Raw genomic sequence first — 21242 nt, 5'->3', positions numbered from 1 at the left:
TTACGGCCTGTTGTGCTTTTTCGCAAAAAGCAACGAAAGGGGGGAAAAAAAAGGAGACATTTGACGTAAACTTGGCCCTCTTTTTAACTTTTAAGTTGAGAAAAATAAAAGTCTGACATCCATGAGGGAAACCTGGTCTTTCCCTCATGGACCTCCAAATCCAAAATGGCTGTCATATGTCTGAAATACAGTACAGGGATATCCATAATATCTGTAACTTTGGCATTTTGTCATTAAACCTTAATGCATGAACATACGTCCAACATATTTTTTGTGTGTACAAAAGGGCTTGAACTATTTCACATTTGGCCAAATTACAGACACAGCATTTTATTGGGATTTTATGTGATAAACATAAACCAACATAAATATCCCATCGTTAGGAAGTGGGAGAAACCGAGTACATGGTTTTCAAATCTTTTCAGAAATCAAAATCTGAAATGTGCAGCCATGTTCACAGCATTCCCCCTGTGATGCATGGTGGTGGCAGCATGTTGCTGTTGGGATTTTCTTTCAGCATGAACAGGAAAGTGGTTGAGAGTTGATAAGTCTTCTTATCATTGCTCTGTAACTGATGATACAGAGCAATCATGGCAGGACACTTGTTGGAGCGTGCATACAGAGTAACATAAGTAAGCATCAGTAATTTGGTTCACTGTTATGTTTCAGTTTTGTCTGGGAAGTTATTGAAACCTCTCATTGAAGAAGGAGATCCATCTTTAAATCCAAAGATGGGTGTGCTTTAACTGCTTCAAAATTTTTTCTGACTTTCTCCATGGATGTGCAATTAAAGTTGTTTTTGTTGTATTCTATTCTTGACTGGGCTCACTGAATCATTCAGGCAATATGCTTTGTTTACCTTGTTGATTTCAAAAAATAGAATTTCACAAAGGCCAAGTACCAGCAGTGCACCAGTTTGTAAACAATTGGTTAAAATACATTATGAGTAAATGCTGAACAATAATTTACATGTCAAACAGCAACAAATAATTTTTAAGTCCTTTATTTAAAATGAGCAAGCAAGCCAGGAATCTATATTTTGAGCAATTTACTTGTAAAGTCAACATCAGTGTACATATGTCATGGATAAATCAGGAGTTAACACTAAAAATCACCACTAATTAGAAACAACATGCCATTCAAGAACAAAATAACTTTTAGAATATTTCTTTCGACAAAAAAAAGCAAGCATTTTTCCAAAATGTTCTCCTGAACTACACCGACGTATTAGGGATGAGTAGCGTAATAACTTTTTCTGTGACGAACGTCTCACTTCTTTCTTCCACCTCTCTCCTTCAGAGCCAAATGAATGATGGAACCATTGGTCATGTTGTAATAAGCCAGAGAGTTTGAATCCTTGATGAAGATGCCCTGTAAAACAAACATGAATGTTACGAATCTGTAAATCTGATTAATTTGGATTTAATAAAATGTTCCAATGAAGTAAGAGACAAGCTTACCTCATACTGCAACTTCTGTTTTCCAGCCGCCATGCCTGTTGCCTCATGGATTTTGACTTTAATGACAGACACCTGTAAACACATTTCATTTATTTATCCATAAGTCTGAAACGGGCACATCTTCAAGCACACATTTAAAAAAAAGATGCATATTAACATACCTGGTCTGTAAGTGGGACAGTGAAATTCAACACTTGGCCATTTAGCTTCCATTCGGTCTTGTCCTGCATGTTGGGGACTTGTACTTTGATTGCCACAGGACCCTAAATGCAGCAAGAAATGTGACAAAACAAAGAAAATTTGGATTTGTTTGTACACGCTCCATGTTACAAAAGTAATGTGCAATGTGATCACATCCACTGTGACTAAGTAAATCGCCATCCATTATGGCCAAAATTCTATAAAATGCAGCCAGAAATAGGATTTCCACAAATTTTATTTTATTTTTTAAATCAAGGTGTGTATGTTGTGCTTCTGCACACTGCAGGGTATCTTAAAACCTTCGTTTGGATAAATAATCTGAGCTGCACATAATTCAGTGTAGTTCTATACACCGTTACTAACAGACCTTGTTTCGACGAAGGAACTCTTCCTCTGGGATGAGGTTGTCCTCAGTCTTCATCTTCTTGCTCATAGGTTCGTCCTCATGAGGAGGGGGTGGGTGGATGGGCGGCGCTGGGGCAGCGCTGGGTGGTTGAGGCATGGGAGGAGCGGGGACAAACGCTGGAAGAAGAGACGGTTTGATTTAGCTATAATAAAAAAAGAAGTGAATGATGAAGACTTTCCAAGACGATTCTGGGAAACCTTGAGCTTACCAGTTGGAACAACCATAGGGGGTGGCCTTGGGGCCATGAGGTGGGGCGCTGGTGGCATGGGAACCACGTTGACACGAGGAGCAGGAATCATGGGCGGCATCTGTGTAATGACTTGACCTGGCGCCAAACGCACCACGGGAGTCACCGGGGGCCGTGGAATCACAGGTACGGCAGACAACAGAGTGGTACGGACTGGAGGAGCCACCTGTTGAAAGGCAAATTAGGGAGTTTGTATCACTTTAACTTTTCCTACATTACTACAAATATCAATATCAGTGGAATTAGAGATTTTCTTCCAGGATGGTCCCTTTATTTTGCTTTATCAATGTTTTCATAATCTAAATGAAGCTTCCCAGTTACTGCTGGTAGAGAGCTAGGATTCTGAAAAGAATAACTCTTAACGATGTTTTTTTTTAAAAGTGAGATTTAAATATTTTGCACTGCTTCTAAAAAAAGTGACTCCAGTAAACTAAAGACCATACCCCTTAGTTTTTGGTGTAGAACTATTTATTTAACAAAACCAATTTTTTTATTGTGAATTTTTGATTATCACTTTTGGAGAAAAACTACTGTTCCTGTGGTGGACAGCATCCCAGCACCATATCATACTCTGATTAACAGTTCATATGATCAGCATGCTAGAAGTACTTCAAAATTTTAACAACCTAACTCCATTTTTAAATTCTCCAGAACTTAATCTGTGATCTGTCTGCTTCCTTCTCTGATCTTCATTAAGCCATTTTGAATAACAACTTACTGAGATAGATGGGCGTGGCACCGCTGTGACAGGAGGACTGGGTTTAGGCAGACTTGGTGCCGATGAGGGGATGGGAGGAGGCTGATGAATTTCACTCGGCTTGCTGGGACCAATTTTTTCCTTCGTTTCATCCTCTCCCACCAGTCCTTTGGCCTTGTGAATGGCTTCGATCTGCTCCTGCAGAGTGATGTTGGCCTGCGCTGCCTGCTGCGTACGAGCCATGCTCCCCGAGTGGCCATCCCAGGTGACCTGCAGAACAAAAATGCAGAAAAATATGAAAACAAATGTTCATATTTAAGGAAAAAACAAACTGTCCTGATTTCATGTTTTGAGATTTTTGAACCAACAGCTATCCCCTACCTTTTCTTCTGGCTTCTGAATTTCCTCCTCGCCGATCTTCTTTCCGATGGCTGTCTCTTCCACACCAAAGATATCAGTACGCCTCTCAGCGAGCTGCTTCAAGCTGCTCTCAATATCCAAACCGGGAGCATAGACTTCATCCTCCGTCTGCCTGTCTCTAATGCTTCGGTCTCTCTGTTCAAGCCAGCGCGGATCCAACAGGCCGATGCGCATGTGCTCCTGCATCTTACTGGCGGGGACTTTCTCACCGGTGATCGGTGAAATAAGGTATTCATCTGGAGCTGCAACCGAGGGCTGCGGCTTGGAAGCTGTAAGGGCAAAATAATACGAGTTTGATCAGTTTTCAGTCCTCCTACAGACATTTCAATCTGGATAACTACTACCAAAATAATTGTAATGAGTTTTTATCATCACTTTTTTTACGTTACAACAATAAATACAACATAGTATTGTGTTAAACTTTTGTCAATATCAGCTATCTGTAGTTGAGGCTAATGAAATAAAAGACTTGCCTCTGATTCTGTTGTGTATTCCTTGATTAAAGAGATTAAATTTATATTAATGCATTTCACATTGCCTATATGCTCTTCCCACCATGAGTTCCCTTTGTTCATTCAAGAAAAGAAAACTGTTATTATGCCTCTCACTCTTGAAATCACCACAAAAATCAACTGCATTTAAGAGCTCACCTCACACAGTTTAAATAAAAGTTTTACATTAGGACTGAAACAATTATTTGGATTAAAGTAAACTAAGATATAAATGAGTGAATTAAAAGTTACCTTTGGGGTCGTAGTCCTTGCGAATAATAACCTGTTCTGGAGCTGGAGGCAGGGGGGGTGGCATCGGGTTGTCTGGTGGCAATGGAGCCTTCATACCTTCATCTTCGTCATCAGATCCCTGAAGAAATGCATGGGAAATTCTGTTAAAGCAGATCTTTTAAAAGTACTATTTTCAAGTCATGCACTGGCAACGTGCTTTTAGATTTCTACAAAAATTTACAAAGCAATCATTCTTTATTCTATCTAAAATTGGTACAAATGGGCTTGTTTAGATTCTGTCTGACTCCTCTGCTAAGTTCTCACCTCATCCATGTCCTGGACCTGTGTGTCTTGATCAGGCTGAGAAGGCTGGCCGTCAGCCCGCTTTTCTCGTTCATCCTCTTCATCCTCACTCTCCACCTCCATCTCCACCTCCTCGCTTTCTCCGTATTTCTCGTAGCGCTCCTGGATAAGGATGCGAGCACCAAGCTCCTCTGGTGTCGTGGGTGGAGGGAAATGACCTTGAGGGAAGAAAAACAAAAGCAAATAAAGTCAAAACAACTAAATTCCCAGCTTGCATGCATAAACTAATTGGTGATATACTACCTTGTTCAATGGGCTGGAAATCCACCGTCTCCACCACCACAAAATCATGCCAGTCTATTTGGGCGTAAGCGACCCGTTCCTTCTCCCTCTCCTCTTCCTCCTTCTTTCTCTCACGCTCCTGGTATTTTGCCCATTCGACACGGTACCTCACCTGATTTTTGGATCCGAAAACAATCAATTAACAGGAGAAATCTGCAATGGTTAGCTTTCAGTTTTCCACTTATAAGAAATTACCTGGTCCATAACTTCCTTTGGGTTCTCAGCTTCTTTTTTAAGTTTGATTAGCAGGCCTTTGGGAGGGATCAAAATCTAAAAAATTGACAGATTAAAGTGTAGTTAACATCTATACAGTAGCACAGACCACTGAATCAGATTCAGGCTGAACCTTGTAGTTCACCTTCGTGTACTGCTCCACCAGTTTGGTGAAATAGTTGAAGAGGCTGTGCTGTGGTCGCAGAAAGTCAAACTGGTAGTTCCTCTGCTCCTTCTGCATCAGCTGGGTGAGAAACTGTCGGCCATTGCGAGCCACAAACTGGGCAGTGAGCTTCACAACATCCAGATCAAACGCAGAGATCGATGGAGGGTCCGCAATGAACTCAAAGTCGGGGGGTGGCTCTTTGGGGACCACGGTCTCCTGAATCACCTGCACCTAGAAATAAACGCAGCATTGAAAACCATTAAAAAAACAATTTTCTCAAGTAAAAGCCCCAAAAGCGGGGATACAGAGTAGGGGGAGTGGGATACCTTTTGAGGAAGCTGCTGGGACTGCTGCATGGCTTGCTGCTGCATGACCTTAGGCACTGCTGCAGATGGTTCTTGTGCCTTGCCCTCCTTAAATTCATTGACCTTGTGGCGGTAGTAAGCATGGTAGGGATCGTTGGGGTTGAGGAAATTAAATTTGGGGTTGTTGATCTCATTCTGACGGATTCTTGCTTCAAACTCTGGTCCATTCCTGTGAAATCGCAAGAAAAAAAGCTGGATTGTAAAAAGAAACCCATTTAAGATTGTAGGTGTACCGTGTACCAATGACACATTCAGAATAACTAACCTGGCAACAAAACTGGCCGTCTTGTCGACAATGTTTCGGACTTCTGGAGGAGGGTATATGATGCCAACGATGGGCTTAGTGGCTGGAGTCTCTTCTGCAGGTCCATCATTCTGCTGATGGGATTCACAAATGTTTAACAGTTCAAAGTTTACAACTCTAGAACACAGACGTACTTTATATTAAAAAAAATTAAATTCACTACAAAGTGATTTATTTTTCTATTTAATTCAATGGAAATGCTGAATAGAAAATAAACTCGACCAAAAATCTAATTTCAACATGTAAATATTTACAATAATTCTACATCTGACTGATAAATAGGATTGCTTGTACTTAATTTCTGTTTCACATTTACCGACAAATTCAGGCTCAATTGAACAAATACGTCATATAATCTTCCAACCATTTTTGTCATGAAAGCACAATTTTTTTATGCTAGTTAAATTGTCTAACAGTGTAACTCGATTTTTTCTTCTTAATTTAGTCATATTGTCTCATTTTCCTGAAGCATCTTAAGCTTACTTATTTTTGGAGCAATCGCTGTTTTATCAGGTGAATAATACGATTTGAAACAAATTTCGACAGGAAACAACTTATTACTTAATAACAACTTATTTTGGCACTATTATCAATTGTCTTACAGAAAAATGTCCTAGCTCAACCCTTGATCTTGAGAAGAAATGTGCAATTAAGCAAAAATCAATAAGAAACTTTATTTTTTGAGCAAATTTTATTTAGAAAGCTATTCTAATAATTCAGAGAAGAAAAATGCTCCATTCAAAGTCCACAAATTTAAAGGCTGTGTAGCAGTCAAGGCATTTACGATTTAAGTTATGCGCGTAGCTCAGACGTAGAGCGGGTGTAACGTTAACAAAGCCCGTCTCAGGTTCGAGTCCAGGCCCGGACCATTTACTGCATGTCGTCCCCTTCTCTCTCTCTCTCTGCACTTCTTCTCGTCAGGCTACTAACAAATAAAGACCCCGCTGTAAACGAACTACCGAGAGCCTCCATGCTAACGAGCTAAACCGCTCATTCATTCATGTTCAACAAGGCCACTTCTTGTTTTAAAACCCAAAACACACACACTCAGACAAATAACAATATGTTTTACAGCAAGAACGTGGACAGAAGTCCACACAGTCTTTCCGTCGAGTCAGTGGTCCAACCATTAATATTAGCTAAGCTACGGCGTTACCTTGTTGTTGGTCTCCGGCTGAACTATCTGAACGGGCCCAGGCGGCATGGCTGCGTCTCCACTGCTCCAAACAGAAAGCTACCAAAAGACCAGACAACCACAAAGACACGTAAACACACTCCGAACCCAATTTAACTGTAAAAGTATTTTTTTTTTGGTGTAATTAATTACAGGTAAATTGCCAAACTCGTAATACTTACTACGGTTCAACTTCGGTGGCCTAATGGAGGTTTATTACATCCGGAAACACGCCGCAGTGCATTATGGACCTTGAAGTGGCATTCTTGTCGTTGTCGGGGAAACGCGACGTAAACAAGTCAGATGGGTTATTTCTGTGTTTAACTGGGAATATAAAAGCTAATTGTGAGACATGAGTGAGCTGTTGGGCCACAATGACTGCATGAAGAGCCTCCGGAAAGACCTGGTGGATATTCAGGGTGCGATTATGGACGTGGTTTCTAGAACCGGACCGATCAGTTACACCTCCTGGAAGTTTCCCAACAAATTGGCGAGCGATCTGGATTTGGTGGACCTGCTAGAGGAGTATGACTTCGTCGATGGAGAGGACGCATACAATCAGCACTCGCATGTTGTTTTACTGGAGCTAGTGGTTGACAGGTATTACACTAAGCTGTAAAAATATTCTTATTTTATATATATATATATATATATATATAAATATATATTTTGTGACAAATTTTAAGTTTCAACCACAAGCGTAAGCTTATTTTATTTGGGTTTTATGTGGTACAGGGTTTTAAATGTTTGCAGAAGCACCTTTTGCTGGATTACGGCTGCAATCCAAAAATAATTTTTTGCTAATTCTTTTGCAGAGGAGACTGAATACTAATAGATTTTTCTCACCTGTTAGTTTTGTCTGTGAAATAAACTTTGTCTCATTTTTCTTCTATTTTACAATTTTGTACTCCTTTCTGTTGGTCTACGACACACAATGCCAATAAAATATGTTAAAATTTGTGGTTGTGAAGAAATGAATGCGAGAAAATTCTAGGGATATGAATACATATGGAAGGCATTTACATAGATGTGTAACAAGATGATTGTGCAAGGCCTTCTCTTAACATGCTGCTTTCTCCTCTGCTTTGACTAGACTCCTCTTCCTACTGCAAAGCGTCAGTGTTTATACTGAGCTGCAGAGGGGAAGACAGGGAAGAGACCAAATCCATCAAAAAGGATGCCTTTCTGTGGGCCTTGTGGTTAGGAACTACTGGGGTACTTTACTTCAGTGTGTGAACAAAAAGGTAAGCTTGACTTTGTTACAGATTGGACGCAATGTAAATATTTCAGTACATTTCAATTTTTTTTGTTTGTTTATTTTGTTTTGTAGGAGAACTCCAAAGACATAAAACAGACAAAAACAAAGACATTAGATTACTCAAAGACAGAGTCATGTGTGTCTTCCCCAACTAGCTCAAGCACTCACTTATGCAGAAATTGTTCATCTGCTTCCTTTTCACCGACCTCACCCCAGAAAAGCGAACATTCAGGTCCAACTCACAATGCTCCATTCTATTCTAAAGCCAAACACCACAATACTGCCTGTCAGACGACAACGTCATCCCTCGTTCCCTGTGCAGCGTGTCATAGAGTCCAGTCCCTTCTGAGAAACACAGGAGATGCTTTGATAGACCTTTTCCAGAGTGAGGGTCTACCCTCGTCTCTTAAGCGTCTCTCAGGCGCCATGAAAGACACAGTGGGTCCGGGACAGATGACGGCGGGTGATGTCACCCAGTGGGCCCAAGAGCAACTCAGGGACATGCGTTGCCTCGCAAAGCACCTTCAGGATGTGCAGAGTACCATCCGGCCTCTTCGAGAAGCCCTCGCAAAAGCGGAAACAGATCGAAACGGGTTCAGTTCTCAGCTGGCAAGCGCGAAGAAGGAGTTCCAGCAGGAGGTGGAAAAACACCAGGTCTGCATGGTCCAGCTGGAGTCTTCCCTACAGAAAGCAGAGAGGACCGCACGAGAAAGACAGCAAAGGCTACAAGAAGAACAAAAGCAATCTAAAAGAGGTAGTATTATTTATACAGTGACTTCATTTAAATCCATTTAATCCCTTTTTTTTTTTTACATTAATCATGTTACAAACACAAACTTAAATGTTTTTCACTGAGATTTTTGTGTGATAAACCAACAAAGTGCAACACATTTTGAAGTGGAGAAAAATGTTACATGCTTTCCTAAATTTTTGACAAATAAAAGTCAGAAAATTTTGTTTCACACATTCAGCCCTGATCTTATTCATCCAGTTGTTATCTATGCCCTGTTAGGGCTTGCAGGAGGCCTATCACCAACAGTTGATGGACAAGAAGCAGGCCACACACTGGACAGGCTGCAGGTCCATCACAGGCCCATCACATGATAATTAAAATGAGACATCTTGCCTGTAATTTGATCTCAGTGTGAAATCAGCTGCTGTGTGAAATCTAACCCCATTGAAAGACTGGCAAAAAGTAAGCCACTGTTGAAAGTAACAACCTAAACTCATCATTCCAGAGAGGATGGAAAGATGGGCGGAGCTAATTACAGAGGGAAGTTTACAGAGAACTAGATGGAGGCAGAAAAAGAGTTGTGACTGGGGAGAAGGTTTACTTTATAGCAGGATAACAAAAGTACAGTCAGAGCTACAGTGGATAAGCATATTCAGTGGTCAGAATGACCAGTCAAAGTCCTGACCTAAATTCAGCTGAGAACCAGAAATCTATGTGTCATTTCTACTCCACATTTATAACCACTTGTGTTTGGTTTCTGAAATCTGGGAAAATATATTTTGACAATTGTGGTTTTAATGTGGAAAAACTGTGACTATATAAACATTTTTCTTTGATGTATTTCTAATAGAAATTTTGTCATTGGAGGAGAGCAACACAAGACTCAAGGAGAAAGTAAAACTCCAGCAAGAAACGTTGGAAACAGTCGGTAAAAAAAAAAGCGAAAAAATGCTAAATTTCTCTTCATCCAGCCTCTTTTTTTTAAAAAAAACATTGCTGCATAATGAACCATTTATCATCCATTTCCTAATAGTGGGTGAAAAAGAGGGACTTCAACAGAAAGTGGAAACACTACAAAGAGAGGAGGAGACCTGCTGTGAACTGCAGCAAATGATCCAGAAGCTCGAGACTCAGCTTACTGACACGCGACTTCGTCTTGACAAGGAGAAGGCCAAGTATCAGAGCGCTTTCCGTCAACAGGAGGTCAGCTTTGCAGATCAAACACAGCTGTTTATTACGCAAATCAACAGATTTAAGTACCTATGGGCTAAATGCTGTGTGGCTGTTAATCTAGTCAATGCAGGCCAAGCAGAAGTCCTTATTAAAGAGAGTCGATGCTCTTGATGAAGAGCGTGAAGAACTACAGAGGCAGTTGGAAGAAAAAGAAGAGGTACAGACCAACTTAGACAATCAGCTGAAAAAGATAATCGATTTGAAGGAGCAGCAGCAGGCTGAACTCTCTCAGCAGCAGGTAGATAAGAGCCTTTCCATTTCTGTAATTCAGAGACTTATTCTAAATGCTTACATAGTTGCTTTCTTCCACTAGGACATCTGTAGAGAGCTCCAAAAAGAGAAGCAAACTCTACAGACACGTGTGGAAGAGCTAGAAAAGCATGTAGCCGAACTGATGGAGCACGTGCAAGCATTGAGGGAGAGAGAGAGACTCTTGGTGGCTTTCCCAGAGCTCAACAACTGGGCTCACATTCAACCACAAAGTAGGAAATTCCCACCTGCATTTAAAGTCCTCCACACAATATATTTTGTGATACAAAAGGCCTCTTTTATTGAAGTAACATACCTCAAACCAAATCTTCTACAGAAATCCGACATGTAATTTGACTGCATTTAATTAAACAATTAAGAATTAATTGTTTATATCAAAATGAGTGGTGTTAGAAATGGATATATAACAGGGCAGAAGAGAAAGTCTGCCCTGTTAACTTAATAACTCACTGCCATGATTTGTTTAACTTGTGGGAACGACTAGTTTACTTTGTGGCCATGACTTAATAATAACATTATTTATTAGCATTATTAATGATAATAATCTCTTTTTGTTTTATTTCAATCTGGGAATCAACTCTAATCATATTCTTCATACACCTGCTGTTAGACATGGAGTAATTCCTAGCAAGACACTTAATTCGGCTGCTTAAAAAACTGGGGCTTCAACACAAACAATACGCTGACCTCCGGGAAGCTGTACATTTCATCATGCAGCTTCCGAAAGAACGACCTGGAAGACTATGGCGGGACAGATGAATGAAAAAATATATAATTTGTGGCCACAATTATAATTTTTTTCCTCCCATGTCACCAGATGGACTGTAATTATTTATGTATATTGGACGTTTTTCAAGATGATCAGTGTCTTGGAACTGTATTCCATAACTTTCTGTTTTTGTAGGGTAAAAATACTATGTGACGCAGAGACCTATTTGTCATAGCTACTCTTCAAACGGAAGAGTGGAGAACATGTTGAAAACAGCTGGGGGGGTTTTAGTGAGTTTATGCCACTGAAAAAACTGAAATAATTTCTACTTTTCTGAATATTTTCTGGGTTGGTCAATAAACATAGGTGTTTACTATCCCCATGCCCAGGTTCATGACACAAATATCACTGTGGCGCTGTATTTCTGGACTTGAATTTAATATTTAATATATAACTCTTGTCATTTCTGCAGTGGCGAATTGCAATGTTGAACTATATGATGATTTAGTTTTTTTTTTATTTACAAGGTACAGGAAACCTGATTTTGGATATGGAGCAACAACAGCAATCAAATAACATTCGCATCAAAATTCTGGAACAGGAAAATTTTACTCTACACAAAAGTCTCGAGAAACTACGACAAAGAGGAATGTTGAATATCACCAAAGTAAGAATATGGAAATGTGAGATATGATGATATAAGATACGGTGTTGGATTAAAAGTTGGAATGGATTTCTCTACTGTTGCACATTTACAGCAGCTCTCATGTGATCTTTGGATGATGGAAAACTGTTTTGTCTAAACAGGAAGCTCCGTCTCAACCCACATGAAGCCAGGAACAAAGTGAACCAGCTGTAAGCCTGAGCGTGTCAAGTCCAAGAAATGAAATCAACAAAAATACTAAAATAAAATAAAAAAAAAATGCTTTTGATAAATGTCCAACTAATGTTCATTTGTTGGACAACTGAAGTCCAACAAATGCACGTCAGCAAGTGTATATGTTGTAAATGTGTTCCAAGATGGTCATAATTCATTATTATGCATAGAAAAAGAATGACTAGGATGCAGAACTTTTGAAAAAGTATTGATATCCCTTGAATTTCACTCTTTGTCATGTTAAAAGCTGCAATGCATTTTGTTTAGATTGTGTGTGATAGTTCAACACAACAATAGAAAATAGAAATTGATTGCTACATTTCTTTACATGTAAAAATATATATTTTTAAGTTATATTTAAAAAAAACCCAATAAGTTGGAATATTTTATACATGGCAGTATTAACATTATTAGAGTTTTTATTGTTGTTGTTCCTGTTGAGGTGCATCTATAAAGTAAAGTCCAAAAGAATATATAACACCAGACTTTGCAATAGAACAACCAATACTTGTTTTGAAATGAATATTATGATTTTGAAAGTCAAGTAGTACTTTACATCTCAAAAGTACATTTGTCAAACTAATAATTATGAATCTTTATGTCGACCTTTTTTTTTTTTTTTTTTTTTTTTGCAGTGAAAAATATTACTTGAAAACTCATAATTATAACACAACAGTTTTTATTTTTCACGTTTTCAAAAGTACAAGTGTCTTTTGAGTTGTCTTAGTGATTTAAGGGGGAACAGACAGACCCTGACTGTAAATGATAAAATAAATAAGTAAAAAATAAACAATGGTACTTTTGAATTTCTGAAGAAGGAATTCCCATTTCACACGTCTCAAAACATAAAAAATGCCGCTGAAGTCGGAACAGGTTTGAAAACAGGTAGAAGATAGTGAACTAGTCTGTGAAATCATTTCCACAAACTAATTCAGGTGTCCGAGGTCACACAAAAGCAGCAGGACCCAAGTACACCTCGCTGCAGCAAACAGATGGTGCTTGTGATATTAATATTCTTGCACATTTACGAGGGTCTTTAAATGCAGCACTTGACGCAGTTTGGTAGCTCTGTCGCCATAGAAACAGTTTGCAAACAAACGAGCTGTTCGTTTCTACTACAACTGCTTACATTTTTTCAGTAGATTTCACTTGACGTGTTGTGAGTAAGGACGAAATTATTTCAAACCATAGAGAGGTACGACAGTTCCCTGTGTAGTTCGGCAGTAAAGCAGCGAGCAGGTAAACTGAGTACGTAAAACGGAAGTTGTTTGCTTTGATCCCGAAACTGTTAATGTTCTGTCGAACGAGGTCATTTTTCGAAAAATATTTTCTCACAGGAAAATCTTCAAGATGGAGGGTAAAGAGGAAAGTAAACCAAGAGAGGACCAGGAGAGAGAAAGTGGACAGGTCTGCACTTTTAAACCATTTGTTTTCTGTATGATTTAAAAACGAAAAACAAAAAAAACTTCATACTGCTTGGAGTTATGGTCACATAATGTTTTATTCTGCAACAGAATCTCGCTACTTGGCAACAGAATCTCACTACTTGGCAACAGTGTCTCACTATTTGGCAACAGAATCTATTACCCTAACGCACAAATTACTAAAGTTTTTTTTTTAATGTTAATTAGTACATCTGAAAAGTATCCTACAGTGACATTATTGCTGCTGTCAGATATTTGACTTGCATGTTTCTTTTCGCCAGTTCTTTCACTGTGTTGATTTCATACAAATAATCAGCAGTTTGCTGTAAAGAAACACACTATTATTTCTGTTTGTTGTCTAAACCTTTTCTGCTTTATTATCTTTCGGTTTGTTTTGGTTGAATTTCTGAGAGGCAACATTTCATCCCTTACAGTAAAACTAACATTGTTATTTTTAGAGGATAAAACTTCTGCAGAAAGATCTGAGTACGTTAGTGACAAACACCCAAATTGCATGTGATGCCAAAATGGTGCTGCAGAGGAGACTGCGGGCCAAAGCTCAAGCAAAGAGGTAACTATTTTACATTTATTCAGCAGGTAGGTTAAGTTAGTATCTCAAGGTTAAATCACCACACAAACCATTATTGTGTTTTTTTTTTTTTGTCAATCAGATTGGCAGTGCTGGAAAATGATTCAACCTCAAGCCAGGAAAAATCTGATGAAATACTGAAAGGAAAATCTGAGAACTTTACTAATCCGAAGGCGATCTCTGAAGACCTGCAGAAAGCGTTAAAGAAACAGCAGGAGCTTTATTCCGCTATTATACATGATAAGAAAGCCATCATAAATGATCTTCTGCAGGTAAATCCATTCAGTTATCTGCTGCTTTCTCTTATGTTTTTTTTTTTTTTCCCAAATTCATGAGCTCGATCACTTTGTGGTGAACAGGCGCTCAAGTTCCAAGATGATAACTATGCGAGCACCTTGAGGAAGAATACAGAGGAGATTAATGTGATGATTGCACGGATGGAGGACCAAATTAAGCTTATGACCAAAGTCTACCGGGAGGAACTTGCCCAAATTGAGGTGGGACCCAGTTCTGACAAGAGAAGCAGCTTCGAATGGTTCGGTGAAAGCTCCTGAATCTGCCACGGGCATCTAATGGATTGAGCTAACCAAGAAACAAAATAACTATTTATGTTTATTTTATATTTGTTCCGAGTTTTTTTCTACAATTCCACCAAAATGTTTACATACGCTCTTGTTTGAGCATGAATGTAATATCATTGATGGCTTGTTTTTTTTGTTGTTGTTGTTGTTTTTTTTTAGCTATTAGCAAATTTCTGGGATCATTTCAGCTGGGTATTTCACTACTCTATATTTACATATCATAGAGCTGCTTCTAAGCAAAAGTTAACTTTGAGAAGGTCATTCCTAAAGCTTAATGTTAACTGTCAAACTTGTGGAAGGTCCTTCGTAATGCCCTTATTAATGCCCGTATGAAATGTTTTGACTTAGCTTTGAATCAGGATGTATGTCATGGAAGCAGTTTAAACTAATTTAGACATTTTTGGCAGTATGACTGGTCAAATGGCACCAGGATTATTCCAAAACCTTGTTAGTGGCTGGAAAAGAGAGCATTATTGAGGTGCATTTTGTCTAAGGACAATAATAAAGAGAAGGAGTGTATTTCTGTGTTAAACCATCTATGTGTTTAAAATTAAAATTCAAAATAAATTCAAAACTTGTGCACAGAGGTTTTGTTTTTTAAAATCATAGAAAAAAAATTAGTCATTCCCATGACGAATGTCTTTGTAAACTCCCCAGAATGTAAATTTCACTAATGACCGCCGGGGTGTTTGTTTGTGCAGAGTCGCCATCGGCAGGAAATAAGCATCCTGCTTACAAAAGACAAGGAAGAACTGGATCGAGAACTGAAGAGACTTTGGGATGAAGAGGTCAGGATGACTGCACTTTGACACGAAAGTCCAACGTTTTCATTTTCCTTCATTAAATGACCCACTGAATGACTGTGATTGCAGCTCGAGAGGCTAAATGAGAGAAAAAAGAAATTGGAGGAATACAAGAGAGAAGTTCACGAGATCGGTCAAGAGAGCAATTACGTCTTCAATGCCTTGGATTATGAGAGATGCTCAAGAATTCTGGTATGTAGGAAGTTAGAAGAGTGTAAAGGGGTCTTGCTTGTTGCAGTTGTTATCATTCCAAAATCTACCAAAAATCAATCTGAAGGTATACATTTACTTCCATAATCATGGAGCCATTTTATTACACCATTTGTAATATTTTCCACTCATTCCAGAACTTCCCTACTTGTGGTGGCGACATGTTGGAGTAGCTCTGTTATGTTAGTTCTGATTTGTTCCTTTTGTTGACTTTTGTTCATAATTTGTTTGGGTTGAGACGTTGCCTGATTGGCCTATTGCTTGTATTGACTGCTACAGGAGATCCTACCTGCTCACAGCATCACTATATCCACAACAACTCTCTGAAGATTCTTGGATGATATGAGTTACAACCTTTATTTTCCCTTTGGGATGAAATATTTTTGAATTTTAATTGAACTGAAATACAGTAGAGGAGCAATAATGAGATTTGTCAATTATCAATACATACGTGCTGAAGGAACCACAATATTGACATTTCCCTTGAAACTGAATGGCCGTAGGTGCTGGTCTCTAGTAGTGTCAGGAAATAATTTAATTTAAGCAGACTTAAGGTGAAAAACGGCATAAAAATTAAAACAAACTGAGTGGACAATGATTAATACTCTTTTAGATGAGTATTATCTTTAAAACCTCAATAAAGTCTGGCTTTATTGAGGGTCTATGAAATTCAAATCAGAAGGTTTCACAGATCACGTGAATTGCTTTTACTTGACTTTACTCTGAAAGTAAAGTTTGAAGCAGGAAAAAGGAATGAACGTAAAGGTGCAAGAATGGCCTGTGAGGTCCAGCGAGTTCTGAAACTAGAGAAACAACCATAGTTAAGCCAACAAGAAACGCTTTCATTTCGTTGTTACCTCACCTCAGAATTACAATGAGCTGGTGGCATGATCCTGGATCTCACAGTACCAGAGAGTTATTTCATAGTACGTCATGGAAGAGGACTTTCCAAAAGCCTTTATGAGAGCCATAAAAAAGCGTGTGAAAAGGACCACAGTGAAATTGTCATGGTTACCTCGCTTACCTGTCAGTGGTGAAAAGGTTTTTACGACTTGACTTGCGGCTTACGCGGCCCTCTTCTTTGCTTTGCAGGCCCAAGAGAGACAGCAGAAAAAAAACACAAACAGCAACTTACCCCTGAAGATGAAAAAACACTTGTACACGGAAAAGCAAGAAGTACTTTTGACCACATTGAAAAATATCAAAGGCAGGATCAACAGGTAGCACGGCTCCTCTTCCATGCAGAAACCTACGTTGCACATGCTGCTATACATCAACTGGTTTGTGTTTCCAGGGAGGCGAGAGAGATAGAAAAGCTGAAGAATATCTACATCGACCACCAGAAAAAATTTGCAAAGCAGAGTATTGCTTTGACAGATTACACACAGCACATTGAGAAGCATGAACGCATTAAGAACCAAGTCAGGTGAGTCCGATTTGCCGCTTCAAACGAGTGCTGCTCTGCCTCTGGAGACCTGTTTTTTGTTGGTTTTTGTGACTGCGTTTGTTTCTATGTGCAGGCATTTTGCTGCTGCCGATGCAAGACGTTTTGAGGAGGTGTGGCTGATGATTGAAGAAGAGGTAAAGCACTTAGCACAGAGGGCTTTGGCCATAGACTCGGTGATCTCCCAGCAGCTCTACGGTTCACCCGAGAGCCAGACGGATTTGAACCTCCTGCTGCTCTCCAGTCCCTTCCGGCCCTGGAAGACAAGAACAGAGATAGTCCAGACAGAGCTTCAACTGGTGGAGAGTCCGGCTGAATCTCACGTCGAGAATCTGGATACGACAGGGAGCACGGAAGAGGAATTAGTGTTCACCGACAGCGGCCCCGAATGGGAGGACGAGAAGCTGAATGAGGAGATGCAGGACGAATTGAGGGAGCTGCTGTGTAATGAAATGGTTGGTTACTAATTCGGTTTTTATGATGGCAAAAGAATGTCAAAGCACAGACACGCCGAGCCGTAAATTTTCCTGTTTTTCCCGAGCAGGACTTCTTGATGGAAGCCAAGATCCTGAAGCTGCTGGCTCCTCTGGTGACTGAGGAACAGACTGGAGTAAAGCTGGGATCCATCCTTTACGTAAGCACACATTCAGCTGCTTCAAATCACTTTCAGCACCAATGTTTCAGCCTGGCACGAAACGTGAACAAGAAGACATGCTGTCTTCCATTCTAGACTCTGGGTATTGACGAAAAGGATTTGCCTAAGTTGACCGATTTCCTGGTGAGGTACAAGGATCAGCAGAATGAGCTGACTGGGGTGAGTGACAGATGAAGAGCTCTGTGGGTTTTCTGCAGCATCGGTCTTGGTGAAAAACTATCTGTTAATTCTCCCAGGAGTCACATAGGGCCAGCGTGACAAGCACTTCATTGGACCTCATCCACCCTAACCACGTTCTTTGTGCTCTGAAAAGCTTTCTTGAGCAACAAAGTTTCAGGTAAGAACTCTGTAGCAACGTGGAGCTATGCTAAACTGTTTTAACATACAGTATTAGAAATCAATCAGTCTCAGTGTGTCAAAGTTCCAACTGAAGGAGTAACTCTTTCAATATTAGGGAGCTGTCTGTAAGAAAAAGTTATGTATCATTAACTGCAGCAAATGACTGACATTCTTAAAAAGTTGATGAGTCACATTTAAAAAAATAGTTATTCTAATCAGACTTCATTTCTTTACAATTCTGCACTGAATTGCAAGCAGTTCTACAAATCTTGCCATTAGAGGTTAGAATTGGTGAAATAACACAAAACAAAATAAATGCAAGGACATTAAAAGAACTAATAAACGTAATGAAAGATCTTGTCTCAGATTCAGCTGGAATTAAAAGGCGAGGAATAAAAATTAGTTTTCAGCATTGATCTAAACCACCGAACAGGCTCGGCCAATCATGTACTGACCAGAAAACTGTTCTGTGTTTTTGGTCTCGATCCCCTTTCATATTTTAGGTTAGATCTCGGAGAATCTAAGACAAATTGGTCGGTTTAAAACAGACCGAAGTGTGAAGGAGCACATGGAAAACTTTAAAGGCAAATAATAAAAGCTTTAATTTTTTACTTAAGAACACTGAAAGCCTATACGGAGAGAAGCCAGGACTAATATTATGTGTTCCTGCGTTTTAGTAGTGGGGTCGCTGCACTGTGGGAGACGAGACATTACCAGCACTCATCAGTCCGTCAGAGATGGATTGTTGCATTGCGCAGCCAGTTAGGAAAAAATGGGATCTATTATTATGTTGCACTGTTTAATCTCAACGAGGAAAAAGAAAAGGAAAGAAAACGGCTAAAGCAGTATTTTCAGTTTCGAATATGTAATCAACCTACTGAACGCAGAGATAAGTTTGCATTAATCACTATTTCTAGTTTGGACTTGATCACAAATGACTTTTTTGGAAGCATTCTGAATTCCCAAACATTACAAATGAGATCATATTTAAAGGATATCTGACGTGTATCGACAGGAATCAAAACAAACAACCTTTGAACACAGCAAGGTCATAAAAGCATCCACATCTTAAAGATTAAGGAATGCAATCTATGTAGAGTCATTTTGACCAGATTGCGATGAATCGAAGAGTCCAGCTTCACCATTTTGTTTTTTGAAGATTTGATGAACGTAGTTAAATGTGTATAAAAGTTCACGCCTGATGAGCTTGTATGCACTACAATCATAAACCGCTTTGAAAGCCCTCATCTGTTTATGACTGTTAGATGAAATCTCTGTTTTGCCTCATCACCTACATCCAATGCTGTCATCTTCATGGTATTCTTTTAGGTCGAGCTCAGCCCAGGAGCTTTCCAGACTGTGGCTTGCACACGCGCGGGATTCTTCCAAGGATGCAGCGTATTGGAATAGTCTAGGCAACATCATCCCAGAGGAGAGAGTTAAACTGTGGGATTCCACGTTGAGAACGCTAAAGCAGTACCAGTAAGTGGCACGTGCAGGTAGAAAACATGTATCTGTAATGAAGAATTTTTTGGGGATGTGTTTTTGTGTTTTCTAGCACTGTGTTGACAGACATCTCTGAGCTAATCAAGGAGCAGGAGTGTCTGAAGAAGGGGAACACAGGGCTGCGCTTGAAAATCGACAGTATGTCTGTTTCTGTTTATCATACTTCGCCTCCAGGAGGAAATGTTTGCTTTAGTCTGTTTTTAGCACTCCCTTAAAGGTTGTAACATGGCTCCTACTTAGCAATACTGACATGTGAATGTGAATTCACATTTAAATCAAGGAGTTTATTATTCAGCTTTGGCAGTGATGGGAGAATAAGAGTTTACTTGGTTTCAAGTGAGGAATCAAGTTTCTGACCATAAACAAATAAGTTATAGCATTCCACTGTTCTACAAATGATCAGAGACACAATTAGAATGAAGCATTTGGTTCGTCTACAAAATGTCAATATTTTCGATTCAAGAATGTAGTGATTGATTTCAGGACAATGGGATTATATTAAATTTAAAATGATAGCTCTGGATCTTCTTTTGTTAATGGTGTGGCTGTTTCTTGGTGTTTACGAGTAGTTTTATTTTTTTTAAAAAGTATCAATCTTTCACTCTGAATTAAAAACAACCCATGTGACTTAATGTTCTTCGTTTGATTTATAATGTACAAAAAAAAGTCAAACCTAAGATTGAACAATATATCACCAATAAATCACCAATCGCAGTTTCAGTGTGACCAATGCTGATTCGGTAAAAAACTATTTGGAATACAACAATTGTTGGCTAATTTGTTTCAATAAGCTCTTTGTTTTAGTAGAAGCCCAAACAGATTACATTTTTAAAAAAGCTCAAAATGCAGAAGTAACAATCCTAACATCACTGTCAGTCCTGGCAGTCTGCTAACCTCCCATAATGATCCTTTTAAAAATGGTGTAGCTAAGCCCTATTGCTGTATTTGAGGTTGGATTGGGACATGCCGTTTTAATGCTCTCCACTGACCCTGCACATGTTCTCTCACAGGTTACCTGAAGAAATGACATAATCGACATGAGCGGTGCATTGCTGTGAAGTTTTTATTAAAATAAAGGACCTATTAAGTGATGCTTTGTGTTGTTTTTCTGACATCTCAACTACATGAAGATGGTCAAAAAGGTCTCGTCTGCAACCTTCCATTCAATATGCAGTATTTTAAAAAAAGGGAGATGCAAGTGGTGGTTCGAGCTTGCAGTGTTAAATCGCTTGTGGCTGAGTTCTGAGATGTCAGACACTAATATAAATCAATTCTCCTTTCAAGATACAGAAACAAAAAGACAAACAAACCCCAAAAGTGTGAATATCTTGAAGCAGGTAATCCATTCATAATACATTTCTTTAATGCTACTAAACGGGGACAGTCACGGATGCCACGTATCAGCTTTCAGGTCATATGATCGGTTTCTCAAACAAACCTGCATGTGTCTGAAAGAACGGCCTGCAGAGCGGATGAATCACGTGGTTCTGAGTACATAGCAGCTCACTCAACCTTGAGTGTCACACAAAGACGTAAGACGCAGGTGTCTGTGTCACTGTGTGTGCTGTCGGTAAAGAGGAGCAAGTGCTAG

At 39.3% G+C, this 21242-nt stretch overlaps 3 protein-coding genes across 8 annotated transcripts; 2 read left to right on the top strand and 1 right to left on the bottom strand.

The window, feature by feature from the left end:
- Positions 1 to 987: 987 nt before the first annotated feature.
- Positions 988 to 7289, bottom strand: sf3a1 (splicing factor 3a subunit 1). Of its 4 annotated transcripts, none has more exons than XM_005814766.2 (16): positions 7203 to 7289; positions 7003 to 7080; positions 5808 to 5917; positions 5504 to 5711; positions 5157 to 5408; positions 4994 to 5068; positions 4760 to 4910; positions 4478 to 4674; positions 4175 to 4292; positions 3393 to 3700; positions 3033 to 3281; positions 2276 to 2480; positions 2029 to 2183; positions 1622 to 1723; positions 1461 to 1532; positions 988 to 1371 (listed from the first exon to the last, which is right to left on the bottom strand). In XM_005814766.2, exons 2-16 carry the CDS (start codon positions 7048 to 7050, stop codon positions 1270 to 1272), a joined length of 2352 nt encoding a protein of 783 aa, XP_005814823.1. In that variant the 5' UTR covers positions 7051 to 7080; positions 7203 to 7289; the 3' UTR covers positions 988 to 1269. The 4 variants fall into 4 exon arrangements, with proteins under 4 accessions (XP_005814823.1, XP_005814822.1, XP_023199948.1 ...); XM_005814765.2 differs by having other exon boundaries at positions 5808 to 5920; positions 7203 to 7288; XM_023344180.1 differs by having other exon boundaries at positions 5808 to 5920; positions 7199 to 7258.
- Positions 7290 to 7305: 16 nt separating this feature from the next.
- On the top strand, positions 7306 to 12155 carry ccdc157 (coiled-coil domain containing 157). Its single transcript, XM_023344182.1, has 9 exons — positions 7306 to 7620; positions 8114 to 8264; positions 8351 to 9032; positions 9862 to 9939; positions 10045 to 10214; positions 10306 to 10482; positions 10558 to 10726; positions 11751 to 11890; positions 12031 to 12155. The coding sequence occupies exons 1-9, from the start codon at positions 7373 to 7375 to the stop codon at positions 12052 to 12054; spliced, it is 1839 nt and encodes a 612-aa protein (XP_023199950.1). The 5' UTR covers positions 7306 to 7372; the 3' UTR covers positions 12055 to 12155.
- A 1036-nt stretch (positions 12156 to 13191) lies between these two features.
- On the top strand, positions 13192 to 20742 carry drc1 (dynein regulatory complex subunit 1). 3 transcript variants are annotated; one of them, XM_005808981.3, is made up of 16 exons: positions 13192 to 13339; positions 13438 to 13507; positions 13983 to 14095; positions 14196 to 14385; positions 14473 to 14610; positions 15396 to 15482; positions 15567 to 15689; positions 16800 to 16927; positions 17002 to 17133; positions 17228 to 17606; positions 17696 to 17785; positions 17882 to 17965; positions 18043 to 18143; positions 19475 to 19627; positions 19704 to 19789; positions 20662 to 20742. In XM_005808981.3, exons 2-16 carry the CDS (start codon positions 13451 to 13453, stop codon positions 20676 to 20678), a joined length of 1878 nt encoding a protein of 625 aa, XP_005809038.1. In that variant the 5' UTR covers positions 13192 to 13339; positions 13438 to 13450; the 3' UTR covers positions 20679 to 20742. The 3 variants fall into 3 exon arrangements, with proteins under 3 accessions (XP_005809038.1, XP_023198978.1, XP_023198979.1); XM_023343210.1 differs by having other exon boundaries at positions 19704 to 20742; XM_023343211.1 differs by having other exon boundaries at positions 13192 to 13348; positions 19704 to 20742.
- Positions 20743 to 21242: the final 500 nt, after the last annotated feature.

This window comes from Xiphophorus maculatus, chromosome 12 (assembly GCF_002775205.1).
Source record: "Xiphophorus maculatus strain JP 163 A chromosome 12, X_maculatus-5.0-male, whole genome shotgun sequence".
NCBI lineage: Eukaryota > Metazoa > Chordata > Actinopteri > Cyprinodontiformes > Poeciliidae > Xiphophorus > Xiphophorus maculatus.
This window is presented reverse-complemented; position numbering and strand designations above follow the sequence as displayed.

What these genes read in the sequence shown, in the direction of transcription:
- drc1 (XM_023343210.1), top strand. Translation starts at nt 13,451, where the DNA reads ATGGAGGGTAAAGAGGAAAGTAAACCAAGAGAGGACCAGGAGAGAGAA. An exon ending in TCATAAATGATCTTCTGCAG is followed by an intron (nt 14,386 to 14,472) that starts GTAAATCCATTC and finishes TGTGGTGAACAG; the next exon opens with GCGCTCAAGTTCCAAGATGA. An exon ending in AGAACGCTAAAGCAGTACCA is followed by an intron (nt 19,628 to 19,703) that starts GTAAGTGGCACG and finishes TGTGTTTTCTAG; the next exon opens with CACTGTGTTGACAGACATCT.
- sf3a1 (XM_005814765.2), bottom strand. Translation starts at nt 7,050, where the DNA reads ATGCCGCCTGGGCCCGTTCAGATAGTTCAGCCGGAGACCAACAACAAG. An exon ending in CCCTATGGTTGTTCCAACTG is followed by an intron (nt 2,184 to 2,275) that starts GTAAGCTCAAGG and finishes CTCTTCTTCCAG; the next exon opens with CGTTTGTCCCCGCTCCTCCC. An exon ending in AGTTCCTTCGTCGAAACAAG is followed by an intron (nt 1,724 to 2,028) that starts GTCTGTTAGTAA and finishes TGCTGCATTTAG; the next exon opens with GGTCCTGTGGCAATCAAAGT.
- ccdc157 (XM_023344182.1), top strand. Translation starts at nt 7,373, where the DNA reads ATGAGTGAGCTGTTGGGCCACAATGACTGCATGAAGAGCCTCCGGAAA. An exon ending in AGAAACGTTGGAAACAGTCG is followed by an intron (nt 9,940 to 10,044) that starts GTAAAAAAAAAA and finishes ATTTCCTAATAG; the next exon opens with TGGGTGAAAAAGAGGGACTT. An exon ending in CTGAACTCTCTCAGCAGCAG is followed by an intron (nt 10,483 to 10,557) that starts GTAGATAAGAGC and finishes TTCTTCCACTAG; the next exon opens with GACATCTGTAGAGAGCTCCA.